This window comes from Cupressus sempervirens, chromosome 1 (genome assembly GCF_028749045.1).
Source record: "Cupressus sempervirens isolate cs-2001-9-10 chromosome 1, ASM2874904v1, whole genome shotgun sequence".
Lineage (NCBI taxonomy): Eukaryota > Viridiplantae > Streptophyta > Pinopsida > Cupressales > Cupressaceae > Cupressus > Cupressus sempervirens.
Window position 1 is genome coordinate 686,855,143 of NC_143118.1, and position 26,157 is coordinate 686,881,299.

Genomic DNA, 26,157 nt, shown 5'->3' on the forward strand with positions numbered 1-26,157 from the left:
AGAAATTTGGATAAACACTTCATAGTCACGAAGAAGACAAAAATATTTAAATAACATAATTAACTGGGTGAAGAAAACACAAGAATCTACCTGGTTCTGATGCTACAATTCACAAACACCCAAAAGATTGTGAGAGAAATCTTTTCTCTCAAAACCTTCTCTCTGAAAATCCTTCTCCAAAATTCTTGGTCCCTCGAAAATGAACCCTCAAATGCTGATAAGGAGTTCTCTCCTAAATTTGGGGCACTAATTGTACAATCACCTGAGAGGGCTCCTTGCTCACAACTTTTTAACTCTTTATTATATTTCTTTTATGTTTTCATGCACGTTTATTGTAATATAAAATATCAAAATAAAGGGTTATAATCATGAATTTACGTCATACGATGAATTCTAAAGGGTAAACATCTCAGCTACTTGTCCTAATTTTCTAGGACAAATGAGTTTAAAGGTTAGGATTTGGACTCAAGAATTTATCTCCCCTCTCTTACCATTGAGATAATGCAATAGGGTATGCTCATTGTGGCAATTCAAGAAGTCGATACCTGATACCTGCAATCTGCATAAAATCCACGCATGTACAAACACATATATACTAAACTAAACAGGCAATGACAAGAGGTGATGCATAGTGTAGATCCCGACTAGCAGGTGACTACGACTCCCTTCCTTAACCACATTAGAAACTTCATACATAAAGAAAATATATATGCACACCATACACATGTAGTAAGGGGTAAGTATCCATAAGAAAACATGTATAATAATCCATCTATCTACTCATCATCAAATAACTGAAATCACTAAAATAACTATCATTAAGGTATAATCATGCATACAAGAAGTAGATAGTACCAAGTAGTCTCATCATAAAATCAATTGAATATGAAACAATACATAATAATTTGAAAGATAATGCTACTAATCATCAACCATAAATTGGCCTAAAAGAGTTCAACAATAATAACAAAATGTAAACTAGGGCATGCACTACACGCCCTCCCTGATGGTTTCTTTGAGCTCTTTGTTTTGGGTGACTATTAGTGTGTTGTCATTTACCTCTCTAGCAATTGTGATAAAAGGGCACCTCTCTTTCAGGTTCTTTTATCCCTTGATTAGGTGAATGCTGGCAATATTAAAGGGAACACTCTACTCCTTAGTTTTTGGTTTTGGTTAAAGTTTGCAGCTTTAGTGGAGGTTTGTCCCAAGATAATCTCTAAAAGTGTTGATCATGTTTGGTGGTCTAGTCACATAAAAACCTTTGTCTTTGACAGAGGTAGATCTCAGGTATTGTTTTACCCAATCTTTGGTCACTAGTTATTGATTATTTGTTGTTAATGTGCTTTTAATGGTGACTAGAGGCAACCCTTTGGGCTTGTTCTCTGTTTGTTCCATGAGCCAACACCCTCTTGCTACTTTTGTAATAAAAAATAAAGTTATGATATATAATTTAGATTAATAGTTAAGGTATAACAAATCACAAGATTACATTTTTATACAATTAGTGATAATCAACACATTAATGAACGAAACAAAGTTATACTTTTGAATTTAGATTAAAAATTAAGATATAGAAAATCATAAAAATGTTTAATTAGAACTTTTTATTGAAAATTATTAAATGTACATTTAAAATAAAAATAAAAAGTATAATTTGAAACTGTAGATTGTAAAAGGTTATTATTATTGGCATTTCTTAAAAATCTTATGTTAGTCTTTTAATCAATTAAGTTTATGGAAGGTAATTTGATGATAATTATCAATTTTCTTTTCATACATTTTTGTTGTCATTGGAAGATTAATAATAATTTTAAGATAATCCTAAAACACTTTTGTTTGTTTTGGACTTTCCCTGCATATTGAACACTTGATCTCTTGTGGAAGTCTCTCTCCTTTTGGTGTTGACATTCTTAATTCACTTGCAAACAATAAATACACATAAAATAAAACAAATTGGTAAAAAATGAAAAGTTTGAAAAGATTGACAAATAGTAGTGAAAAAGCCTAAACTTGTGGGATAATTTCTAACCTCTCACCTTTTCCACATGCCCTTTCTCCAACTCTAGTTGGTCCACTCATATATATTTAATTATGTTTAATCATTTTAAACTTTAATTTTAAATGCCGTTATTAATAATGATTTCTATATTAAATTTTGAAAATAAGATTACAAACCAATAAAAATGAAAAAAATAACTATGTGAAATTACAAAGAAGAAAAAGAAATGTATGAAATCAAATATCACTTTGTATTAAACATGTGATCATTATTTCCAACCCCACTTTTTTCCAAAACTTATTTTTAACTTCACTAAAATAAAAATAAAATCACAATTTATCTTTTTCCTATATATACAAATTTTCCTGAAAACACAAGATACTATTTTACATTCCTACAAGGCTGAGAAGCTTAAAAATTTTAACTACCATTTTTATAAAACCTCCAAGTGAATAAATATTCCAAAAAAAAAACAAACAAATCTAACAACGCCCACTAAATTCTATCAAATAGCCCCACTCCCAAGGACCTTATCCTTAGCACCTTGATTAACATGGCCGCATCACCACCGTTCAATCCAAGAAAAAGGATTCAAATTTATTCTCCACATTTTGTAACTCCGCAAGCTTCTTCCATAGGACCATCCTCTCTTTCTCTTCATTCAAACCTGACAAGTAACCATTGTTCATTATCTTTATACGGCCCCACATCTCTCTCAATTTTAAATTGGCTCTTCTACAGCACGTCGAAACAACTGCGAAGCGTTCTCTTCTGTTACATTACTACCAAATACCTCAGCGATCATATTTATTGACTCCTTTCGATGCTCTGCAATTGCCCGTGAATCGCTCACCGGATTCAACGTCAATTCCCAACTCCCGTCTCTTTCAAGATTTTCAGGAAAGAACCGATATTAGGCATTCTTCCCCAAAAGAATCGATTCAACAGAGACAGAGGAATTAATGTAAATTCTTGTACCAATCCATGAATACTAGAAGAGGTGTATGATTATTTGGGCATGGCGACGGCCGCATTTAAATCCACAACAAAGAGAACCCAAATCGGTTCACAGGAAAATAGCGGTAGCTCAGGAGCAGGTACTAATCCCTCAAAGTCGGGCAACAAGCCAGCGGGAGGTCACAGGAGGTCTAGGAGCTTAAGCCGTTTTGGCCGCTACAGCTCTGAGATTTCTTCCTCCGCTTATTCTGTTCTTCGCCAAATTGACATTGACAATAAGGATGAGGAGCTTAGTGATAAGCGCTCTGACTCTTCTAATGTCAGCCCCATCAGGGGCTGTGATGTAGGGCGCTTCGTTAATACGGTGCGTGGCTCCGCTGCACCGTTTGATTCCCCGCCTGTCACAGCGACGAGAAGGGGGCGGTCAGTTTCGCGTCACCAGACGGATATAGCTTCTGATAAGAATTCCGAGGTGGAAAAGTTGCAGAGGAGAGGCCGGTCAGTCATTAGAAATGGTGCCTCTAATCACACTGCAAACACTTCTGATAATGGAAGGAGGAGGCAGCGTTCTGTGTCTGTGGTTCGCCAACATCACTACAGTGACTCCACTTCTGAGGTAGGATTTGATTTAAAGAAAATGATGTATAAAGCCAGATTTTAATAGATTTAGGGCTTCATTTGAGCTAAAGGGGATAAGGTTTCAATGTTTTGTGTGAAGTGCTTGGATTCTTTTTTTATGATCGCATATGTTATTGGGCAGGAGAGACGTTAATATGCTTGCCGCTAGTTTTTCACTGTTTTTAACTTCGATATTTGGGGCAGAAGTGAAAATATTTAGATTAGATGTATGGATGCAGTTTGATGGTTATACAAAGCTTAGTATTCAAAGATAGGACTCGGCAGAGCCTTTAACTCTAGATATTAATTGCAAGCCAGAATCAAATTCGCCTAAAATTGACAAAAATCACTACAACGAGTCCCAGGCATTATGTAAATCTTATTTCGGTATGGCAAAACATAAATTTAAATGTAAAAATGAAGGAAAGAATTGCAGTTTACCACCTGCACGGGTTTTTATATTGGGTAGTGAAGTTTCCTGATTCTGATTCGGCTGGAGCTGCCAGATCTCACTGGGCTTGATTCACGGTATCTTGAAACCAGGATTAGAGTATACGATATTTGCCCATTGCAAACATATAGGCTAACATTTTTAACTGGGTTTGAGCCAATTTTATTGTAATGACTGTATTTTAATTATCATATTAGCTCATGGCTCTGAGCTAGGCATAGAGTGAATTTTTGTTGCATAATTCTTAGGAGCTGAATATAATTTGTTTTTGGTCCAATATTCGAATATGTATTTATTATTTCCACATATTTATGGCCACGCCTTAGTTATTTTCATTTAATTTAAATAAATTTCAACATATAAGTTGATATGCATATTTTGTGGTAGTATATTGGGTTTGAGTTTCAATAAGTTTTGTGCTATATGTGTACTCTACTTCGATGATCATACGAATTATTCTGTGATTTTCAACACATATGCTAATATGCTTAACTAGCCCCCAACTAATCTTTGATTTTTTGAATTGGAGAATTTGAGAGCCGAATATATGGAGTTTTGGGGCAAATTTTTGGTATATTTTGTGATAGACAAATCGGTGTTTTTATGTAGGCTTAAAACCTTCTGGATGTGTATATAATCAAATAAGATTCGTTCTTCAAAATGGTGACTGATGTGCAGCAAGTTTTAGTAGGTCAGAGAGAAGATTTTAGTTTTACACTTGGTCTTTAAGAGCCGAATTTTATTTATTTTTTGGTCACACTTAATAATTTTTAAACATGATGTATGGGTGCACTGTAATAATCATACAATAGATACAGTTATAAACATGAAATGAAAACATATATCCAGTTCTGTATTAGGATTCTGCATTTGTTAATTTTCTTAACATTTAGAACTAACTTGTTCAAATACCAAAAGGTTCAGAACATTATTTTAATTGATATCCTGACTCCTCACTCAGTGGTTCACTTAATAAGTTAAGATTGCCTGCCTTGCACATCGTGGGACATATATAAGGCTCTTGAGTCTATAACATCATTCAATGGCTTACTTTCTGCTTCAGTGTGTTACATTTAGAACTAACTTGTTCAAATACCAAAAGGGTTCAGAATATTATTTTAATTGATATCCCGACTCCTTATTCAGTGGTTCACCTACGTAATAAGTTAAGATTGCCTGCCTTGCACATCGTGGGACATATATACGGCTCTTAAGTCTATAACATCATTCAATGGCTTACTTTCTGCTTCAGTGTGTTACATTTGTACAAGGTGTAATCATCGTGTGCACATAGCAGAACCTGCATAAGCCTCTTGAGTCTATAACATCATTTATTATGCATCTGAACTCTTTAAGTTTATTTGTGCTGAAAGGCACATCCGTGGTAGGATGAACCCCTCGTAACATGAGTTGATAGTTGTCAAATTGCCTGGGTTAAATGTATGAGTAATCGAGCAGCTGACAACATAACCAAGTTAAACATAGAAGTGATATGGTACAGCTCCAACTTTAATTATACTATGTTGGTCCAAATTTATGGGTCCTGGCATTTTAAGCCTTTTGGTGGCTCTTTTCCCACGTTAGCTTGTGTTAAGGTGAATCTTTACTGATTATAATTTAATTTTAGAGCTCTTGAATTTTTTTCCTGTGCTCTATTTTTAATTGATGATGTCCAAAGGTGGAATAGTTTTACTTTTTATGTTGCAGCATAAGTGATTTCTTAGGGCAAAGTCAATAAACCTAAACCCTGAATGCATCCTTTTGCATCATGATTTATACGTGCATCCAGCACATAAGCAACTTGTTAGAATTAAACTAGAAAAAAATCAGTCAAAAATTGTCCGTACATTCACACAACATTGTATGTGATATGGATTTAATCAACTAAATTTCCCTGTAAGTTAGTTCCCAGCTCCCACACATGGCAGTATGAAATAATGAACACATTCAATCCCTTGAAGGGATGTTCTGTGCTAAACTTCAACTCAATCGTTGTTACTTCTGCAAAGCAATGTTAGAGACTGCACTCTTTCTTCTTTGCATATCATTTGTCTAATCCTCACAGTCTAAAGTTAAGCATTGTTTTACCGAGTACTCGATCAATATAATGTTGACAGTGATGTTGAACAATGCATTTTACAATTTTGATCAATTGTTTTACCAATGTTGAATTTTTTTATCTTATTCATTATCACCTAAGAAGACAAAAACTGCATCTATGTTATTTGTAATTATTTCCTGCTGCTATTTTTATGTCTAAGTAGTAAGATATAAAACATGCTGTTGCTATGAGTTAATTTCATTCTTTCATCAATTGTATATATAATTTCACACTTTCTCTTTACCATCCGAAATAGGTCTATAATTTGGATTGAACCTGTCGACAATCTCTCTGGCTGTCCAAAATGAGACCCTTGATTTTTGTTGAGCTTGTTAATATAAGATAATAAAACCCATCTGGTGTTGATTGATATTTCATATGCTTTTAGTTGCATGTCAAACATTGATCAGTATTTTCATGAAATATCAAAGAATTTTTAAAAACTATTATGTAAATTTAAAATTCAACTTTTCTCAAAATTGGCTATTAGCAAATTATAGTTCCCAAATGATATTACGATATTGTGACAAATTTCTTTATACTGTTCCTGTGCTAGTGATGCTGATTTTCTTTGGTTCTTTCAAATTTCTAATGTAAGTGTTTACAATGCCTCATTTTCTATCTATGATTTTTTTTCTCCCACTTTGTCATTTCAGAGTGACATGGATCCAACATACCAGTGGGCTACATCAAACAGACCGAAAAGTAATGTTGCTGTTGATGGTCAAAGACACATTTCTGAGAAGTTATCAGGAAGGGATATTGTTAAGCCTCAACGAGGATTAAGAAGATGCTCAAGTCAGACAGATTTATCAAGACCTTATAATAATGATCCTGTAAGACATTCAAACTGAACTTGCTTTGAAAAATGTCAGTTACTAGTTCATAGGTATCTAGCAGCTGTTTGTTCATGTGTTATATATCTCTAATTTATAATTGAGGTCATGTCCCATGTGTTCTATGGGCCATTTCCAAGAAAACTGACCTTTCTGATTCTGTTTATAGTGCATTGAATATTATATTGGCTTGATACTTACAACAAAGCTAGTACAAATATTTTGTCTCCAATTTGAGTTGGACCAGTCAAGCCATAAGCTGGTAAATGTAATTAATGATAGCTACTTGGAGTTGTGTACAGACCGCAGACAGTAGAAGACTCTAGATGAATTTTCTTTTTGACCTTGTGTGTCTTCTGAAAGCATTCCTTGAAAGTTGGAAAACTTCATATAGCAGATATGTAGAAGAGAACTTGAAGAAGTAAAGGAATGTCGTAATGGTCTCATATGAGAGAACAATAAGAAGCCTAAGTGTACATGCACTGAAGTTCTATCAATTGATGGAAAATTTAACCTGTATGAGCACCCTTGTACTGTGTTTTTAAAATGGTGGTATTCTCCTTTCAGTCTCTGGTTGCCATCTCTAGATGATAATGGTTTAGAATTTAATCATCCATTATTATGATTATTACTTAATATAAATAATCTTTAATTTTGTTGATCTCTATTGTAATATTTTAAAATATTAGCAAGTATTATTAAATTTATTGTTCTTTCAAGTGCACACAATTTACTGTTATATTTGTATTAATGTAAAGTATATGATACATAGACATTTTTAAAATTTTTTTCCATTTCCAACCCTTTTTTTTATAATGATGTAATGTTATCTATGCCCATCTCCTCTATGTGTAGCAGTCCTGATTTCCTGGTAACTGTGGTTCAATTTGGAAATAACATTGTATTTACAAACTTAAGTTTAGCTACCTAGCCTACCTTTTGAGGCAGATTTCCATAATTTTATAGATGATGATTAATATTCCTCATTTGTTACATAAAGGTCCTGGTCCAAATTTCCAGAAGTCGTATGAAATTTAAAACCTAAAAGATATGATTGGGGGCAGCTGTTTCTCCAAAGATTGCAGTTTTCTCATAATTCCAGCTGAGGTAGGGAGGTGTGTCGCAGAAAGCTCAGGCTTAATGTGCTCATATGTGGAATTGCCCCTAATTATATAAGGTAATATGAGGGATTTAGTTGGTTGATCGGATTGGATGGAAGGATGGTGAACCCATATAGATGATAGGGATTCTGGTTCATGCTTTTGCACAAAACCTACTATATATAGGCTTATAGCCTATAGGGAGTCATTCATGGTTTCATTCTATACCTGAGGATCCCAAGAGGCATCATGCCTTGCTAAGAACTATATGTCTCACTTTTCTTTCAATAGAGGCATTTGAGCTCATGCATGAGGAAAAACTGAACATAACAGACCAATCAAACACTTTGTCAAGATAAATAGGCCATTTCTTTCCATAGTTGGGATGACCTTTATTTTCTTATAGTGTTCTTTAAGACTTTTAAGTTTTAAGATGGTGGATATTGCTTGTCATTTCTATGCCGATTAGTGTATCTTGCATGACAGCATAAGAGAGTTTTGAAACAATGGCTTTATTTTACAAGTTTCTGACGGTTTCTTAGATGGTTGGATCTGTTTAAGTAGTGTCATAATATGAACCTATGATTCTCGGAAGACATCATTTATATATTAACATTTGACATCTTAAACTTGCCCATCAAAATGTGACCATATTATCCAGAACTTTGCACGTGTATTTGTATCTAAGAATTTTCACAAGTGCCTTACCATGACACATGTGATGGTGGTGGTGTTGTATTTCAGAGCTATGGATCGTCACTGACTGATGATGAGGGTCTGGATGTGACGCACAGTGATCAGGGAGAGGAGAAAATAATAAGAGCAGTGTATGCTCAAATGAAGGTTTGAACTTTGAACTATCCTTTATTCTTATCAAAAAGAGTTAAAGGTCTATACTTGAGGAGAGTTATGTCTGATTTAAGTTCACACGATATCATCTCATCTTGTCGGCATGCGTTGCGTTTATCTAATTTTGTTTTTCCTTTATGAAAGAAATTTATGTGAATTTTTTTAATTTCTTGCTCGCTAGATTTATATCTTATGTAATTTGATGTTCTTTCATTTAGATGTGAATCTGATTGTCATAGTTCTGATAAGAATTGTCATTACTCGCAGTCCTTGCGGAGTGACCATCCAACAGGAGAAATGGATGCTGCTGATTTATTAGAAGCTATGCGATCGGAAGTAAGGAATGCAATTGCTGAACTTAAGAATGAAATAAAACAAGTAAGTTTAGAATGGTAAAAATTCTTTGATCCTGCTTTGAGTTTTAAGTTATTTGGCCAAAATATAAGAGAGTAAAACAGCCATTCTTGACAATTTTGTAATTTGTTTTAGAACTACGTATTGTTGTTATATTTCAGAGCTATTGATCCTCACTGATTGATGATGTATAATAATGCAAGTTGTTGTAAGCCAAGTCTTTAAGCCAGAACATAAGTAGGATCTAGGTGCAAAAGTAGCAAATTGCTTATTGCTTACTTTGATGATCAATCATTTATTGTCAAGATTTGTAGAGTTGCGTTTTTAACTTTGATGTTTCTAATGGGGATCAATAGAAGCTGTGCAATAGATTCTTTGTAGATTCACTTTTGCAGTATCATGTATTTTGATATATATTAATCATCTATGTGGCTGGATTTACAGACTGGTGTACAGAAGAATAGTCAGTCAGCTACTTCAAAGGGTTTCAATGATTTACCTAAGCCAAAGAGTGCTGATGTCAGGAAAAATTATACATCCAAGCTAGAGCAGGTGGTTGTTTCATAACAAAATTTACATTAGACACTACTTGTTGGCTCTGCTTGAAATGTTTTTTGATCCCTGATAGAAAATTATGTATTCAGTCAGAGAAGCGGACAAGGAATCTTCGAACTGAGATGGCTGTTGAAGAACAACGCCGCCAGGAACTGGCAAAAATACTGAAAGAGTTGCTTTCAGGACCAAAACCGGCTCAAACAGAAAGACCATCACGACGGAGAAGAGTAAACATCTATTTTTTCTTTCTTTACTTATCAAAGCTTATTACTGTTTGCATCCACTTTCCTGTTATTAGTTGTTTGCTGATTTTGTAGAATAAGCTAGTTAATTTGATTTGTAGTTGGAAGATTGATAAACAATTATTACTGGTTTCCCTTCATTCCTCACCAGAATAGTGCAGATAGGAAGCAGTTATCAAAGTCCTTGAATGAAGAAGCACAGAAGTATATTGATGAATTTTTATCTATGCCGAATATGGAAGACTCTGAATTCTCCTCATCCTTTGAAGAAGAGCAGTATAATGCCACTTCTCATGGCAGAAGGGTAGAAGACACCAGAGTATGTCAGGAATCACTTCAAAAAGTTGAAAATACAGAGAAATGTTCACACAGCACTCAACATGTTCCTTTATTGGGAGAAGATGATGGTGTGGTTCTTCCTTGGTTAGAATGGGAAACCAATCCTGATAGTCCACCTCAATTTAGCAGAGCAGATTTGGAAGCAGTTATGACTGGAAATACCATTAAAGATAAATTTCCCGAGGTAATTTCTGGTCCCAAGCTTGAACATTTTCTTAATTTAAATGTTCACAAAAATTCTCAAACTTAAAGTTCTCGTCTTACTTTATGTGCCTTATGTTTCATCTGAAACATGCATGCCAGGAAGTGGGAAGTAATAGCAGTTCTGATTGCAATCTTACAAGCAACAATTATATTAGTGCAAGCTGGACCCCTGATAGCAACTACCAGCGTAATATTTCAAAAAAATGCTCTAGCGTTGATACCAGTCTCAACTTGTCTTCTACAAGAAATTCCAGAGAAATTCGAAGTCAGAATTATAGCAGCAGCCTGAAGGGCTCTGTGAAGCTGCTACATAATCATGGTAAATTTGCGAAGTCTACATATCAAGAGGATGATTATATTTTACATGTGAATAATGAAGCTATCCTCATGGAAAAACTGAAGCTTGAAAGTCGAATACAATCTGGAGGAATTATTCTTTGTACAAATCTTTTGTGAAATCGGAAACATCTCATGATGAAGTAGTGTCTACAACGCTAATGAAGTCCAGCAGTGGTTTAACTTTGATGTATTGCAATCAAGTCATTGGAAGGTTGATGGCAGTTGTTATTCCTCACAAATTGCCATAACTTTGTATCACATTCTTGCTCGATGGATGACACACTAATTTTTTGCACATATTCAGCAGTGCAGATGCCAGTATATGTAATCAGTTTTGCTGATTTCTGCATATGTAGTTGACAAAGATAGTTCAGCTGGATGAAAAATATATTTTGTATGAAAAAAGAAGAAAAGAACTAGCGGATGCATGCAGAGGAATTATTTTATATTAAAACGTACTCGAGCCATTGCCAAAACACACCAATTCAAATAGTATTTTGTTTGTTAATGCCACAACTATTGTTTCAGGAGTTTTTAAAGTCATATAAGATTCATTATGTATTTTATATATGATGAGGTCCACAAAAGGACATCCTAGATTGTTACTTTATAATAGTTAATGGTTGGCATATCCTTGATATTTGAGATATTTTTCTAAAGTCAATTTACTTATTCGGATGCTACTCAAATTGACGATCTCCCTTTGCCAATTTAGATCGTAGATCATTAATTGTCAAGAAAGGCTGTAGCGCAGTTTGATACACCATACAAATAGACGTCTAGGGATACATGTTGATGCCCATGAGTGTAAGAAGGTGATAATCGTGTTGGAGAGAAGTGATACAGATTGATTCCAAGGATATGCACTATGGTTCTATGGGCAAATACCATTGCAAATGTTAAAGGGGTACCCATAGATAAGGGAATGTGAGGATAGAATTCTACCCCAAAGGACGAGGTAGACAACTAAGAGGATAATGTGTTTTATTGAGGAACGTTGAACAATAGAGAACGCAATAGAAGAGTATGACAACCATAAAGGAGGCTAACAGATTTGAAGGATAGAAAATATTGCGGAATACAGGACAAAGGAATATACTACAAAAGATGATTTATAGATTTGAATGTCAAATAATTATTAAGGAATTAGTATATGGGTAAGAATGTTTTGATAAATTGCTAAGCTAGACTTCTAAGGTCCGTAGCTTGTATTAGAAAATGAGGTACTCATTTTTTTATCAACTTTAAGTGTGATATCGGAAGATCCTATGACGTGTGCTAATCTTGCACCATTCTAGAAAAGTGGTTTAGTTTATCTCCACACTAGTTTGTAGTCAGTAGTCTATGCTAAAAAAAAAGTTATTGCATTTAACCATAGCTTGAAATTGGCTTTAGAAGTTTTGGTATAAGGCTAAGTTTTTATTTTTGAGTTTTGTTTGAATATGTAAAAATAATTAGATGGGAAAATGATACCTAATGGGTTCACCTAATGGGTTCAACGGGTTCAAGAGAGTGTCTACATAATGAATAGTTGTGAACAGGTAATATTGTTTTCATTTGTGACTAGTTATTTGAATTTGTATCAATGAAAAAATATCGGCAAAGATTTATTGAACTATTGAGGATAAGTGTTGAACACTATAAGGATGTTTATCTACCATCGACTATAAAAATTTATACATATTATATATGGTATTGGGATTTGGTCCATCTTGTGGCTAACTAATCATGTTATAAAAACTTGTGGATGTTATATATTACAAAGTTTTGGATTAAAGTAAGGTTCATAAAGAGGTAAGGGAAGATGTGATGTGAGGGATAACAAAATTAGAGAGATAATGAGGTCTCATAGGGAGGTTATAAAGGTCTCATAAGGAGATTATGAGTGGAAGAGATTATGAGTGGAAACTAAAGAGACAGATTGTTCCAATTTTGATAACATCACAAATAGGATATACATGATGCACATCTATACAATAATTATTTCATTGATTTTAATTGAAGTGTACACTTTATCAAAACCTATTTGAGCTACCTTAATCCCCTTAATCTTAGACATTCTTCAGTATTTATTGGTGACTTCTAGCTCCAACTATGTATGCCATGCAAATTATTATATATATGTAGTAACATTTAGCATGCATGTCTACTAGTATAGTTGCAACTATTTTTAAAACTTATTTGTATATTATGCTTTGATAGATATCTATATCTTGTTCCAAGGCTCCCATTTGGCATAGGTTGGGAGGATGCTAGAAAGGGTTCTAGTCTTGTTTTACACATGGCAGTTGTATTTAGTTGGTAGATTCTAGAGCCTTTTCGACAAATCCATTTGTCAATACTCTTCAATCAAAATTGCAAGCCTCTTTTTGACATTTTGTCTAATAGTTCATATGCCTTGTTTGTGCTTCCACATTTTGCATATCATGTACAATCATAGCATTTTGTCAAACAATTCATATGCCTCATCTATGCTTGCACATTTTGCACACATGTACCAAAGCAATTGCAACAACAAAATCTCACACCATTTTTTGATTGTTTATCTTGTGATGGATGTTCACACTCTATTCCAAAGCTTTTATTTATGGTGAAAAGGTTACAGAGTTGGATTTACATTTCTATTGCATTTGATGGAAGTTCCTAAATTCTTTTCAACAAAAGCATTTTTTACATATTCTATGATCATAGCATTTCAGGTGACCATATTTCTTTAAGGAATTGGGTTAAAGAGTTCATGTAGCATATTTATGCTTTTGCATTTTGCCTACATTTTTACTAGATTATTCTAAACTATAATATCTAAAATACTATAGCCATGAGATAGGCAAAAATAATTTCTTCCATCTAATTTATTTTATTCCCCCCAAATGCTTATGAGCATTTGTAAGCATTTGATTTATCATTTGCATCCTTCAACTCTCTCATTGTGACGATGGATTATGAAGTATGATCCAGAATGTTGACGTAAAAAAATTGATACACAATCTACCCAAAAGCATTTTAGCAAACTTCTATATGAGAATGTAAAATGTGTTTGAATTCAAATTATAAAGATGAGACTTAAATTTGAGTTAGAAAATACAAAAACATATTAAAGAAATGAATAGGTCCATAGAATCCGTCTATTGGAAAAAGGTATGGTTCCACACCGGCCCACCTAAATGGTCAAAGTTTAGAGTAGTTAGCCTTATCCTCATATTATTCTTTTAAAGTTTTTTTGGTTTGATTTTTTCTATTGTGTAAAGCAGTCATTATTTAAAAATTGAGAAAAAAAGAGAAAGGCTCGAAATAAGAAAGTAATGCATATTAGAAAGATGTCACATGAACACATTTCTTTTAGTCTTGGGCTCCAATTTTCCTTCAATAAACTATTATGCAACTTTTAAATGAATAAAACACAATAGTGCTAGGGGGATATATATTAATATTAAAAAAATAGTATTGCATCGACAAATTGTGAGCATGACTTAGGATCCCAATCTATGTCAATTTTTTTGCCTAATCTATCGCAACTTTTTAAAATATGAAATACCTCCATTAGCAAGGTTCTATGAGTGAAAAACCAATGACTATCCTAGTATCGTCAGCCTTAAAAATCACATACTAAGGAAGAAATTAAGTTTGGAAAAATAAGTCAACTTTGACCATTTAACACTTTTAGCTTAGAAATCAACCTTAGTATGTGATGTTTAAGTTGTTTGTCCTAGTATTTGTAAAACATAATACCTAAGATCTGTACATGACAATATATCTGTGAAGTTATAGAAAATGATGTTGAATGGAACAATGACATATTAGGGGAGAGGATCCAGTACTTGAGCACCCCCATGCTTATCCATGTGTAGAAATTTCAGAAAAATCTCAATTTTCTACAACAGCTTACTTGGCAAGTCATTTGCTTATAACTAAGGTTTCAAGTCCACATCATCAATTATGATGCCACATTAGCATGTTTTTTGCCAAGTTGTCCAAAACAACCCAAATAAAAATTGAGACCATTGGTCATGCAAAGAGGATTCTCATACTTGCAGAGCTGATATGACATCACATCATTGGTTTCTTTTTATAAGGGTACATTTCATTCAATTATGGGTAGTTATTATTGTACTAACAGCTTTAAAGTAACAATTATTGGTACAATATTGTCAAAAATGTCGGGCATTACGATAATAAATATAGATATTAAATCATTAAGTGTGGGTATCAAATGAACAACTCCTATCACAACTATTGGAACATGCTCAAGTAAGGAGTCCTCTCCCCTATACACCAATTGGTGCCTTTCCTTTCTCTCTAGCAGCAGGAGTTGACGAAGAGCCAACGATATTGAGGTTAGGCTGCATTTTATGCCTTTTGTTTGCAACGAGCCTAATCGATACAAGTAGAGATCAAGATTGTAAAGAAAGGGAATCTAGAAAGAAAGTCTATAGCATATAATACATCAACTACTTATCAAAGAGGCTTTATTTATAGAAAGACACCTCATGTTGCTTTGTCATCTCCTGAAGAAACATCTTAAATGTCTCATAATATCAATTTCTGTTATAAGGCTTGTTGTCTTTTCAATTGGTTGGAATGTACATTATTCAAAGAACTCCCCACTCAATTAATGGGCACTTTTCCTTGATCTTATGCTAACCTAGTGTGCAATCCTACTGCTAAACAGATATGTTGTTTAATTACATAATGGGAATTAGTGTTGCAAAATGGAATCATGACTTGATGATAAAAAATTTCACATCATATTCCATGTGGGATAGCTTCTTGGCAATGGAGTCAAATGCATGAGCATTTTCGACCCCTTCAAGGCCATGAGACTAAGTCAAAACATATTTTATCTTGAGTCAATGGAGCCAAATTCAATCCCATTTGTAGCCTTGTTAGCCAATTCATTCGTCTTTAAAGATATGTTGTTTAATTACATAATAGAAGCTAGTGTTGCAAAATGAAATCATGACTTGATGATAAAAAATTCCACATCATATTCCATGTGGGATAGATTCTTGGCAATGGAGCCAAATGCACAAACATTTTTGACCATTTTTGACCCCTTGGACATGAGACTAAGTCAAAATATATTTTATCTTGAGTCACTGGAGCCAAATTCGATTCCATTTGTAGCCCTGTTAGCCAATTCATTCGTCTATTTGTTGGCTTTACTGAATATATGATTTATAATAAAGGCCTCCAAATATTTTATCAATTCTAAAACTCTATCTATGACTGGCTTCAACTTCCAGTCTGGCGGTCTTACAGCATTGATGAAAAGTGCAAAAACTCTCTCTATTTCAACTTTATCAAGAAAAGTTTCGTACACATGAGCATCCAATGGATGAGTGTGTTAAATTTTGCTACATTATTTTTAACTTGATTTGAAGGAATGAAAGGTCTTCCAATTCGATCTCCATTCCATATTCTGATATTGCATCCTAGTTATGAGGGGCTAGCGTTTTCTCGAGAGTGACCATTAAAATTTATTTCGAACCAACATATTTTTGGTAACAGTCACTTTGTCCGCAATCGCCCGAAGGAAGAGACATCTACCCTTATCACAACATGAGGTGGTATTCAGATTCCATGCCAATTGAATCTAATTAGATTAGTGCAATTTGTAAATTCACTACTCCAATTGCTACTAGAACACACTCTATTCATGATCTCCACAATGGAAGCCCACCTTTTCCTCAAAAGAGTCGATTGGACATCTCCTTATCATCAAATATTTTCCTATTGCATTCCTTCCAAATCTTTTAAATCAGGAAAGAGGGACAAATGAACCACAAGTAGCTTAGGAGACCTACCCAAGGTATGATTAACAACACTAAAGTACAAACACTATATCATTTATTCCTATTTTTATACACACCAAGAGGGACCCCAAACCCATTTTCCTAATCTCTTTGTCATCAATATTTTATTTTGGATAGCAACGGAAGCAAAGACCCTACTTTGGATAGAGTGCTCACTCCAACACAATTGAGGAGGAATATCCATATTTTCCATATTCTTCAAGCCAGCATAGATTCTATACCAATATTTAGTATTATAGAGAGTATTCTTTAGTGCCCATATCAACTTGTCCACAACCCTTCTAGATTTTTTTCCCTTTTCTTAATAGTCTTTGTCAGAAAAGCGATCTCCTCTCGTGGAAGTGGTAGATTAGAAAAATCTTTGCATTTCCAACTCAAGGAAGTATCATCTTGGAAAAAGGCTATATCATCCCTTACTTTATTCTCCTAATGTCATTTGAGGAAAGCTTTGGTTTTCTCATTAGAAATATTTCCATCTAGGCTCAAATACCAACACCCCATCCCACCCCCACCCCCCAATCTTCCCAAAATAGAGAAAACTTGCCATAATGAACATCCTAAAAAACATGGTTCATAATGACCAATTTAGCTCATTTCAACTTTGGCCCCTCTAGCATTTTCCAAACCAATTTAACCCCAAGTGTTATAGTTTCTACATTCTAGTCTATTAGGCCAACTCCACCTAGTCTTTAGGTTTGTAGATCTTTTCCCATGTAATGAGGGCTACTTTATCCTTTTCAGCCAAAACTTGTCACAAGAATCATATCATCTTTTGAGATAAGGATGTATTACCTATGAAAGTGAGACTGAGGTACGAAAAAATGATAAATGGGGAGGGAGGAAGCAATACTTTTCAGCATCACTACTCTACCAACCGAAGGCAACCACTACCCTTTCCATGAGTTCATTCTCTTGTCATATTTGTCCTTTAGAGGATCTCATAGTTGGAATTTCTAAATCTTTTTTCTATTGACAAAGAAATATAGGAGCATGGACACTTTTTTTTTTTTTCAAGTTTAGTGTATTTAGAATTTTCACTTTTTTCCTTGAGGTTATTAGGAAAAAAATCTTCTAATTTATCATGGCTGATCTCTTGTCCTCAAGTTGAGGCATGCAATTTTAACTCATTCAAGAATTAACAGTCAAATTTACCCATTGCTGCTCGATGTGTCACATTGCTGCTCGGTGTGTTGTTGGGAAGTCTAAATCAAGGTGACCACCTTCGTGGTGGTCAGGGGCCTCTTCTGAGCACTATACGGTGAAACAATCCTTAGATGCTCCTGTGGATTCTGTGGTTGAGGTCTCTCCTGGCGATCATTTGGAGCCGGCGGAAGAGGAGGGTGTCCCCTCTTTGGTCTCTTCCCCTGTTTCGGATGCTCTTCCTAAGGGCCAGTTGTCAACTGATTCTCATAGGGAGATTGTTGCGGCTTCAGTGCCCCTTGGGTTACACTGTTCTATTTCCTCTGAGGCTTGGGTTGTTGAGGCTGCGAAGATTGAGGACGGGTGGATAGTGGTAAAGAGTAAGCGAACTAAGCCTTCTGCTCCCCCTTTAGATATGAACCTTTGGTTGCGTAAGGGAAACTTCAAATCAAAAGGAAAATCTTAAGTTCCATTGTTCTGATTGGTTTTTTTGTGATGGTGAGCGGGTTGTGGCTCTGGCTCGTTGGTTACTGGTCTGGGAGGTTTTACTGGTTGCCTTGCCTTCCAATCTGTTTACTTTCTAGGTTCCAGTGTATTTTCTGGTTTCTTTTTCTGGATACATCTATTGGTTTCAAGTCCTTGTAAAACCTAGTTTAGATGTTCAGCTAGTTTTAGGTCCTTTTAAAACTTGGTAGTGCTTCATGGTATATCTTTCTTTTTGATGTAAAGGGTTTCGGGGCCCCTTCAAAACCTGTTTTTACCTTAATCTAAAATAGTCAAATTTACTCTGTGGCAAGGGATTTTTTTATTGTGAAATTTGCTAATGCTGATGATAGAAATTCCATCCTAGGATGTGGCTTCTCTTGGGAGGAAAGGTTTCCCCCAATGACTAAGCCTTAGTATCTGACTTTTAAACCAAATACTAGAACCTTCAATACGATTCCTCTTTGGGTTCAGTTGCTGGACCTTCCCCTTCACTCTTGACTAGATTCAGTCTTGGAGATTGTGGGGGAGACCCTTGGGGATTTCTTGATGGTTGATGTGGCTTCCACCAACATTTATAGGACAATGTATGCTTGCATCCTTGTGGAGATTGATGTCTCCAAGGGGCTTCCAGAAAAGATAAAGTTGGCTTCTCCTCATGGGTCTTGGATTCAACTTCTTGATTATAAGGGTATCCCCTTTAGATGCAGGAAATGTCATATGACTGGCCATCTAGTGATGCATTGTTCCTCTGACAAAGTTCGTTCAAAGAAATCACCTTCTTGGTGGTTGGGGGTTCCAGATGATCATTATACATTTTAGAAAGTGTCCACAGAGGTAGATGAGTCAGATTGCTCTTCTCTTGCTGATTTAGATACTGTCTTTAGTGATTTGAATGTTGTCCCTTCGATTGCTGTCACTTCTCTTGTTGATGGCTCTTCTTCTACTGCTAACTTTGTTGATCCAATTACGGTCCCTTTGGCAGATTTGAGTGAGAAGGTTGATGTTGGCCCTTTTTCTGTTGCTAACTTTGGCCAGAACTCTGTGACTAGTGATTTTCTTGTAGCTAGGCTTTTGGGGGTTAGTGGGGATTGGCAAAAGGCTACTGGGAAGGTGGAGAATGGTTGGAAATCAATTAAAGGAAAAAAAAGGCAATTCCACCAAACCCTCATTTGATATGGCTTTATGTTCTCAAAAGTCAGGACCAAAATGTAAATCTTGATGGTCTTTGGATTCTTGGGCTATTTGCCCTCTTGTAGGAACTTGGTTATGTCCCTCTAGTTTGTTGAGTGGTTTTCCACAGTTATGTTATGGTCCTCATTGTTATATCTTTCTCCTCCCTTTGTACAAGGTTTCGGGTCCTTTCAAAACCTGTTTTTACTTAATTAAAACAATCTTGTTTCATTTTGGTAGCTCCACAGAGCATGGTTTCATTGAAAAACTATTGGTGAGATTGTAGCATTTCTTGTCATTGCAATTCCTTTTAATAGCTCAAACTCTTGTTTATTCTTAACAACACTTCCTAAAGTCATTGCCAAGAGAATGAAAATGAAGAGAGAGATTGGGGCCCCTTGCCCCATGCCTCTTGAAGCCTTAAAAAAAAAATCCCTCTGGAAAGCTATTTACCATAACAGATTACTTGGGACCCAAGATACATTCTAATATCCATTTGGTGCATTGTCTACTAAAATCAAAGGTATTCAAAACCTTGCAGAGAAAACTCCAATCAACCTTATCATATTCCTTCCAAACATCCAATTTTATCAACATTCCAACATCTCAAGTATTTTGAAGGGAATGAATCACCTCTTGGGTGATGGTGACCCATCCAAAATCAATCTCACAGGAATAAACCTAGTTTGTTCTTGTGAGACGATGTTAGTAAATAGAGATTTGAGTTTATCTGCCAAAGCCTTGGCTGGGATCTTGTATGATGTATTGCATAGGGTATAAACCTATAATCTATGAATTCTGAATCTTTCTCTCTTTGCAATGAGGGCAATCAATTTTTTATTTACCTTGTAAGAAACCTACCAAAGGTTCTTGTTGCTTCTAATGCATATGTCAATTCTTGACCAAAAAGATCCCAACACTTTTGAAAGAAATCCACTATAAAAACCATTTGAACTAAGGTCTTATTCAACTGAAGCTTTTTAAGGGCAACTTCAACATTTGCTAAAGTGAAGCGAGTGCTCAAAGATTTGTTATGATCTACACTAATTAATTTGGCAATATGTTGCAGGATCTCACTTTGAGTAGAGATTCATGAACCATCTCAATTCTTTAGAAGATCTTAATAAAAAATTACAATCTTGTTCATTATTTCCTTGGAATCATAAATTTGAGAACCATATTCCCTCTCTAGTTTTGGGATCTTTTTGTTCCATCTTCTTTTTCTAATTGGATTCATGTTTTCAATTTTTATTTTCTTTGAATAGCATATTTTCATACTTCAACATTAGATCATATTCTCTTAGATAGTTGTCTGTAATCATACCATTTCTAATCACTTCTTCATTTAGTTCACTCAAACCTTCATTTCTATCTTTCATTTGGAAGATGTTCATAAAATGTGTCGTGTTTCCCTCAAGAGATCTTTTCTTTATATGGTTTAGTTTTGACATGAAGCAGAACAACTTAAACCCACAAATCACCTCTCTTCCAACCAAGCTTCTATAGGCTTAAGAATTTTGCATCCTTAAACCAAATATTTTCAAAATTAAAATAGGAGACCTTGCAGGGTTCTCATCTCCCAATATGGCAAGCTTAATGATCCTGGGAAAGGAACGATGGTGGCTAGGTTCTAAATGATTCCTATTCCTTATAAGGCCCCATCTTATTATAATGTTTATACTTTCCAATTCTTGACATCTTGGTAAAAACTTTCATCTCTCCTGAGTTGAATTTTGCTTCTTGCAACAAAATTATTTAATCTTGGTCAAGCCCACCTTATGCTCAACCCAAATCCTTTTTCTAGGGGGTGTTTAAGCCCCTACACTTCTACAAAAGGAACATCATTACACGTTAGGAATGAGTCTTCCCTTCCTTTCTATCATTATATATGTTATTTTGATTTGTCCCTTTGCTTCCCCATATTTGTTTCTTATCTTAGTGAGGGATTTCCTTGCTACTTATTTAACCAAATTATTTCCAAAATATGGTTTCACCTTATTGGATTTAATATATAATTTTGATTTTTCCCTTTGCTTCCCCATATTTGTTTCTTATCTTAGTGAGGGATTTCCTTACTACTTATCTAACCAAATTCTTTCTAAAATATGGTTTCACCTTATTGGATTTATTTATTTTGGATGCTCAACTTTTCCCAGTCCATATAATCAAAGCCTCTTTTCTACAAACAGAATGTTAGTATTTTGATTTTTTCTCTCTCCCCTTCTACTAATAGTTCTTGATGGAAGACTTGTTTTCTTTGCCTCACTTTTTAAGGTTAGAATTCTTTTACCTCAAGAATATTAGAATCTTCCCAAGTGATTCTCAAAAATGCATAAATTAACTCTATTTTTGAGAGTTCCCAATCTTCTAGTATCTTATTTTTACAAGCTCTATCCCTTTCTTCAAATGTCCCAATAGTCTCTCCTTATGCTAGAGAGACTTCTACTCCATCCCTCCACTTAGTCTCTCCTTATCCTAGAGAGGTTTCTATCCCTATCCCTCCTTGTTTGGGATATTTTTTGAGTTTTTAATCACCCCTTTAAGGGGGCCATCTTGTTTAGGAGAAATCGTGACACTTTCCACCTCTTTTAATTATAGGTTTATTATGTCTTGAGTGTATTTTCTTCCTTCAATAGAATAGACAATTTTCTTATAAGCATTTCAATTGATTTTTTATTGGGAAGAAGACTAATGTCCCTATCAAAAACTCCAAACTCCTTATTTATATTATGAATCTCAATGTCAAAATGTGAGGTTGGAAAAATGATTTCATCTTTTGGTATTTTTTCCCTCTTATAATCCTTTTAATATCTCTTTTCCCTTCTCTTGGATGCTCTCATAAGTAGTTGAACTTGGGGAAGGCTTTTCATTCATATTCGTAGAAATCTTATGTTATGAGAAATTTGTGTGGAATCTTAGCCCTATCCTGCACTGTCCTCCTTTAGGATTATCAACATAAGTGGATAATTGAAACCATATACCTTTTTCTATTATGATTTATGGGGTCAAAAGCATAATCCACATTGGCATGTATTTTTGATTTGCATCCATCTTTCAAAAGGACAAAAAACCCCTCTACCTCAATGAAGGATCCAATTACATTTCCTATCTTCTCTAGGGCTTCCATTCAATATTTTAAGGGAAAGTTCTTTATTTGTAATTGTTGAGCTATCATTTTGCACGATGCTTAATGGCAGGAATCCTTTCAAACTCCTCTCTTGAAAAGTCAATCTTTGTGGATCAACTCCAAGGTTCTGGGTGATCTTGTGACCTACTAGAATCTACTCAGTTGAATATAAGTTTTTTGTTCATGAGGAGGCCTTTGTTGGTTTGGATGATCTTGGATATGATTAAAATCTATTTGTTGCTTTAAAAAAAAACATGCAAAAGAACTATATTTTTTGTATTTTTCAATGAATGTAATCTAACAATGCAACTAATATGAGTTCCTAATCTAACAAGAGGTTAATAAAGCAAATAACAAAGATAAGGTAACAAGAAACTTAAGAAAATAACATGAAAGCAAAATCCTAATAGACATAAGCTACAAAAACAACACGTTTGCAAGTTAAGCCTTTGAAGAAATCAGTGGGTAACCAATGAAAGTAGGAGCAACGCTTCCTTAATTCCACTGATGCAATCATCGATAGGAATTTTTAGCAACTGTGAGATATTTTACTTTTCATCAAATTGCAAGGCCACGAAAAGTGTGCTCATGTGAGACAAAAAACTATGAAGGAAAAAAATGGATGTTCTCTCCTCAAACTAGATATGTCAGCATAATTTGTAAAACCATAGCAAACACCATAATTAAAAGATCATACAACCAGGAATAATGCAATAAACCTTTAGCTTAATCACATTCCATGAACATACATTCACAAAAATATGACACATTTAGGCAAGAATCACTACACTCCAAATGCGAGCACCAAAAGCATATTTTATTACAAAATAGCGATGACTTTGATTACATATTACAATCCCGTATTTATATGAAATCATCACCTCAATTTGTGTTGAGAGAGATATATCTTCATGAAATAATATGCTTCTAATTTAATAAAACAAACTAATTATATACAAACTAACTAACTGGTGCTTAGTAGGACTCCATCCATTTTTATATCATTAATTGGATGCATGAACCTTTACATGTCATTAAAAAAAAGAAATAATAAGAAAATAAGAATAAGAGAGACTTCAGTCCATGTGGAAGTGTCAAAAATAGAAACTCAACCTTCACTGGGTGTCTATCGAAGTTAAACTGTTGTCAGAATGCGTTTCTAGTGCATGGAAAGCTCTAATTTTGGAACTAGCAGTTAACTGTAGGTGCACCTCTCAAAAAGTGCACCTCGAAAGAAAGCACATCAGTGTACCTACACACCTCTGACTTCTTCAAAATTATTCCAATACTTTGTGACAAAAAATGCATCAGCGCACCAATGCACCTCAAGGGTCCAAAAATGCAAAATTTCACTGAGTATCAAAAATGAAATTCTAGCATCTAGGTTTTGTCCCACTTCATACCAAAGCTATGTTTGGGTGCTTTCCCTTGAATTTATCAATAATTTCAGTGACATTTTCTACATCCAATAAATCTGAGGCATTATATTTATCTTTGACCTTCTACCAATAATTATCTACCTCTATACGGGTCTCAACAAAATCCTTGAGTTTTGTATCTAGCTCTAGCAAGGCTTCTTCTGTTCTAAATGCTTACCAAATATCTTCATCATTAGAAACTTCTTCAAAAATCTTTTTGAATCTTTGGACTACTATCTCTATAGGTATCAACTTCTCCCATTCATTGTCTTCAAAAATGTCCAGACATGCATTGCTATTATGTTTCTCTACTTCCAAACTTTTCTCTCGAGCTTGGTCCTTGAGCTGGTGGATCTCCACATGTAATGATTCCATTACTTTATTATTGTTTGCTATCTTTTCTATCCAATCATCAATTAAATCTTATTCTTTCGTAGTAAATACATCCATGAGCATTCTATATCTTTGAGCTTTTATTACCTAAAACACCTGTAAATGCTTTCGCCAACTATGTACTTCATCCATAAGACTGAAATCGTGATTCAAAATTGCTATCATTTTATCCACATTATCCTGCATAACATGAAGTAGCTTCAGATTTCCTTGGATGATAAGAACACCTTTCTCCTCAAAAATTTCCTGCCACTGTTGACACACATTCAAAAATGGATCTAATTGCACCCCTCCCTTATCTCTTCTTTCAATTGCTGCATTTAGGGTCTCCTTGGGGTGTTCAGGATCTAAGGGACCAACAACTTCGGTTAAATATTCCTTTAGGATTTCATTTTGTCTTCGAAGAATTATTAGTTCTGCCCCTTCTTGTTCCAAACTTCTGAATACTTCTTTCATTCCCATAGTGACCATTAGCTTTGCTAAATCCAATGTAGGCTTTCCAAGCATAACCTCTCTAATTTGATAGTCTTGTGTAGTCAAATCTTCTAATTCTGTATCAAGAGGAGGAATAGCCACTTGTGCAAACAAATCTTGATTCTGGTCACTATTGATGAAAGCCAATGTTTGTGCCTCTTTGGGTGGAGACCTAGGTTTCTAAAGAACCTCAATCAATTCTATCTTGTCCTTCTCATCTGCATTGAATTGCTTCTTCTTATTTCTCATCATTTCTTTCCACAACCATCTTGGAATCTATTTTATGGATGTTTTTCTTTTTGAGGATGAAGAAGTCATTTCAGCTACCCCCTTTCCCTTATCACTCCTTTCCAGGGTTTTCTCCCTTTGTGATGTCTCTCCTACATTCTCTGTTTCAATCGAGCCCACAGTTCTCACCTCTATGTCCTAGGAAGTTTGTTGAGGTTGCTCACCTATCCATCCTTCTTCCATTACTTTATCGGTAGATACTTGTTGTGGCTCCCTTTCAGGTCCTACTTGGACTTGTTCCATTTTTGTCCCTGGAGAAGGAGGAGTAATCGATCCCTTGTCAACACAAACCACAACTTGTAACAAGCATGTGGATATAGGAACTATCTCAAGTCCTTGTGACCCTAGGGGCATCTGAGTCCAATCCTCTTGTTGAGGTTGATTGGTTGGTGTATCTCAGATCTTACCCCCAACTAATTCAGTTCCTATGGGCATAAAATCAAAATATGACATCTTAAAGACATTAGTCCCCTCAACATCTTGCTCGTCAATCCATTGTTGCATTTCATACTCCGATGTGGTAGTCTGCAGAGGTTCTTTTGGGATTAATGGGGGCATGACCATAGAGCTTCTTCTTTCCTATTCCATGGCTCTAGCTAGCTAGTTTCTCCTATTCAAAGATACATCATCCTCATCATCCTCTTCTTCATCTTCCTCAAGAATGGGTTTCGGGATTGATGGGATAAGAAATAATTTCCTGATCACCCTTTGCCTCTTTTTGACCAAAGTTTTAATTTTTCTTCCCTTTTTAGGTGCAAAAGGGTATGCTTGTTCTATCTTCCAAGGAGGGGAACTTCTTGAATTTCAACCTCTATTTTTTCTTGGTAAGGTGTAGTTGGTGGCACTTGAGGGTCTAACTAGACTTGTGAAGCTCCAATATCTTCTGACCCTTGCACATTTTCTT

General features: G+C 34.9%; 1 protein-coding gene across 3 annotated transcripts in view; it reads left to right on the forward strand.

Annotated features, from left to right (window-relative positions):
• The window catches only part of LOC149579799 (uncharacterized), a 35,404-nt gene extending 23,892 nt beyond the window's left edge, over positions 1-11,512 (forward strand). The window contains exons 1-8 of one of the 3 annotated variants that reach the window (XM_089786913.1): positions 2,535-3,572; positions 6,783-6,962; positions 8,807-8,905; positions 9,179-9,289; positions 9,710-9,817; positions 9,910-10,047; positions 10,214-10,585; positions 10,705-11,512. In XM_089786913.1, the coding sequence (XP_089643039.1) occupies positions 3,018-3,572; positions 6,783-6,962; positions 8,807-8,905; positions 9,179-9,289; positions 9,710-9,817; positions 9,910-10,047; positions 10,214-10,585; positions 10,705-11,061 (1,920 nt within the window). In that variant the 5' untranslated portion in view covers positions 2,535-3,017 and the 3' untranslated portion in view covers positions 11,062-11,512. Of the gene's footprint in view, positions 1-2,534; positions 3,573-6,782; positions 6,963-8,806; positions 8,906-9,178; positions 9,290-9,709; positions 9,818-9,909; positions 10,048-10,213; positions 10,586-10,704 lie in introns of those variants that run through there. The other 2 variants (XM_089786922.1, XM_089786928.1) reach the window with 2 other exon arrangements.
• Positions 11,513-26,157: the final 14,645 nt, after the last annotated feature.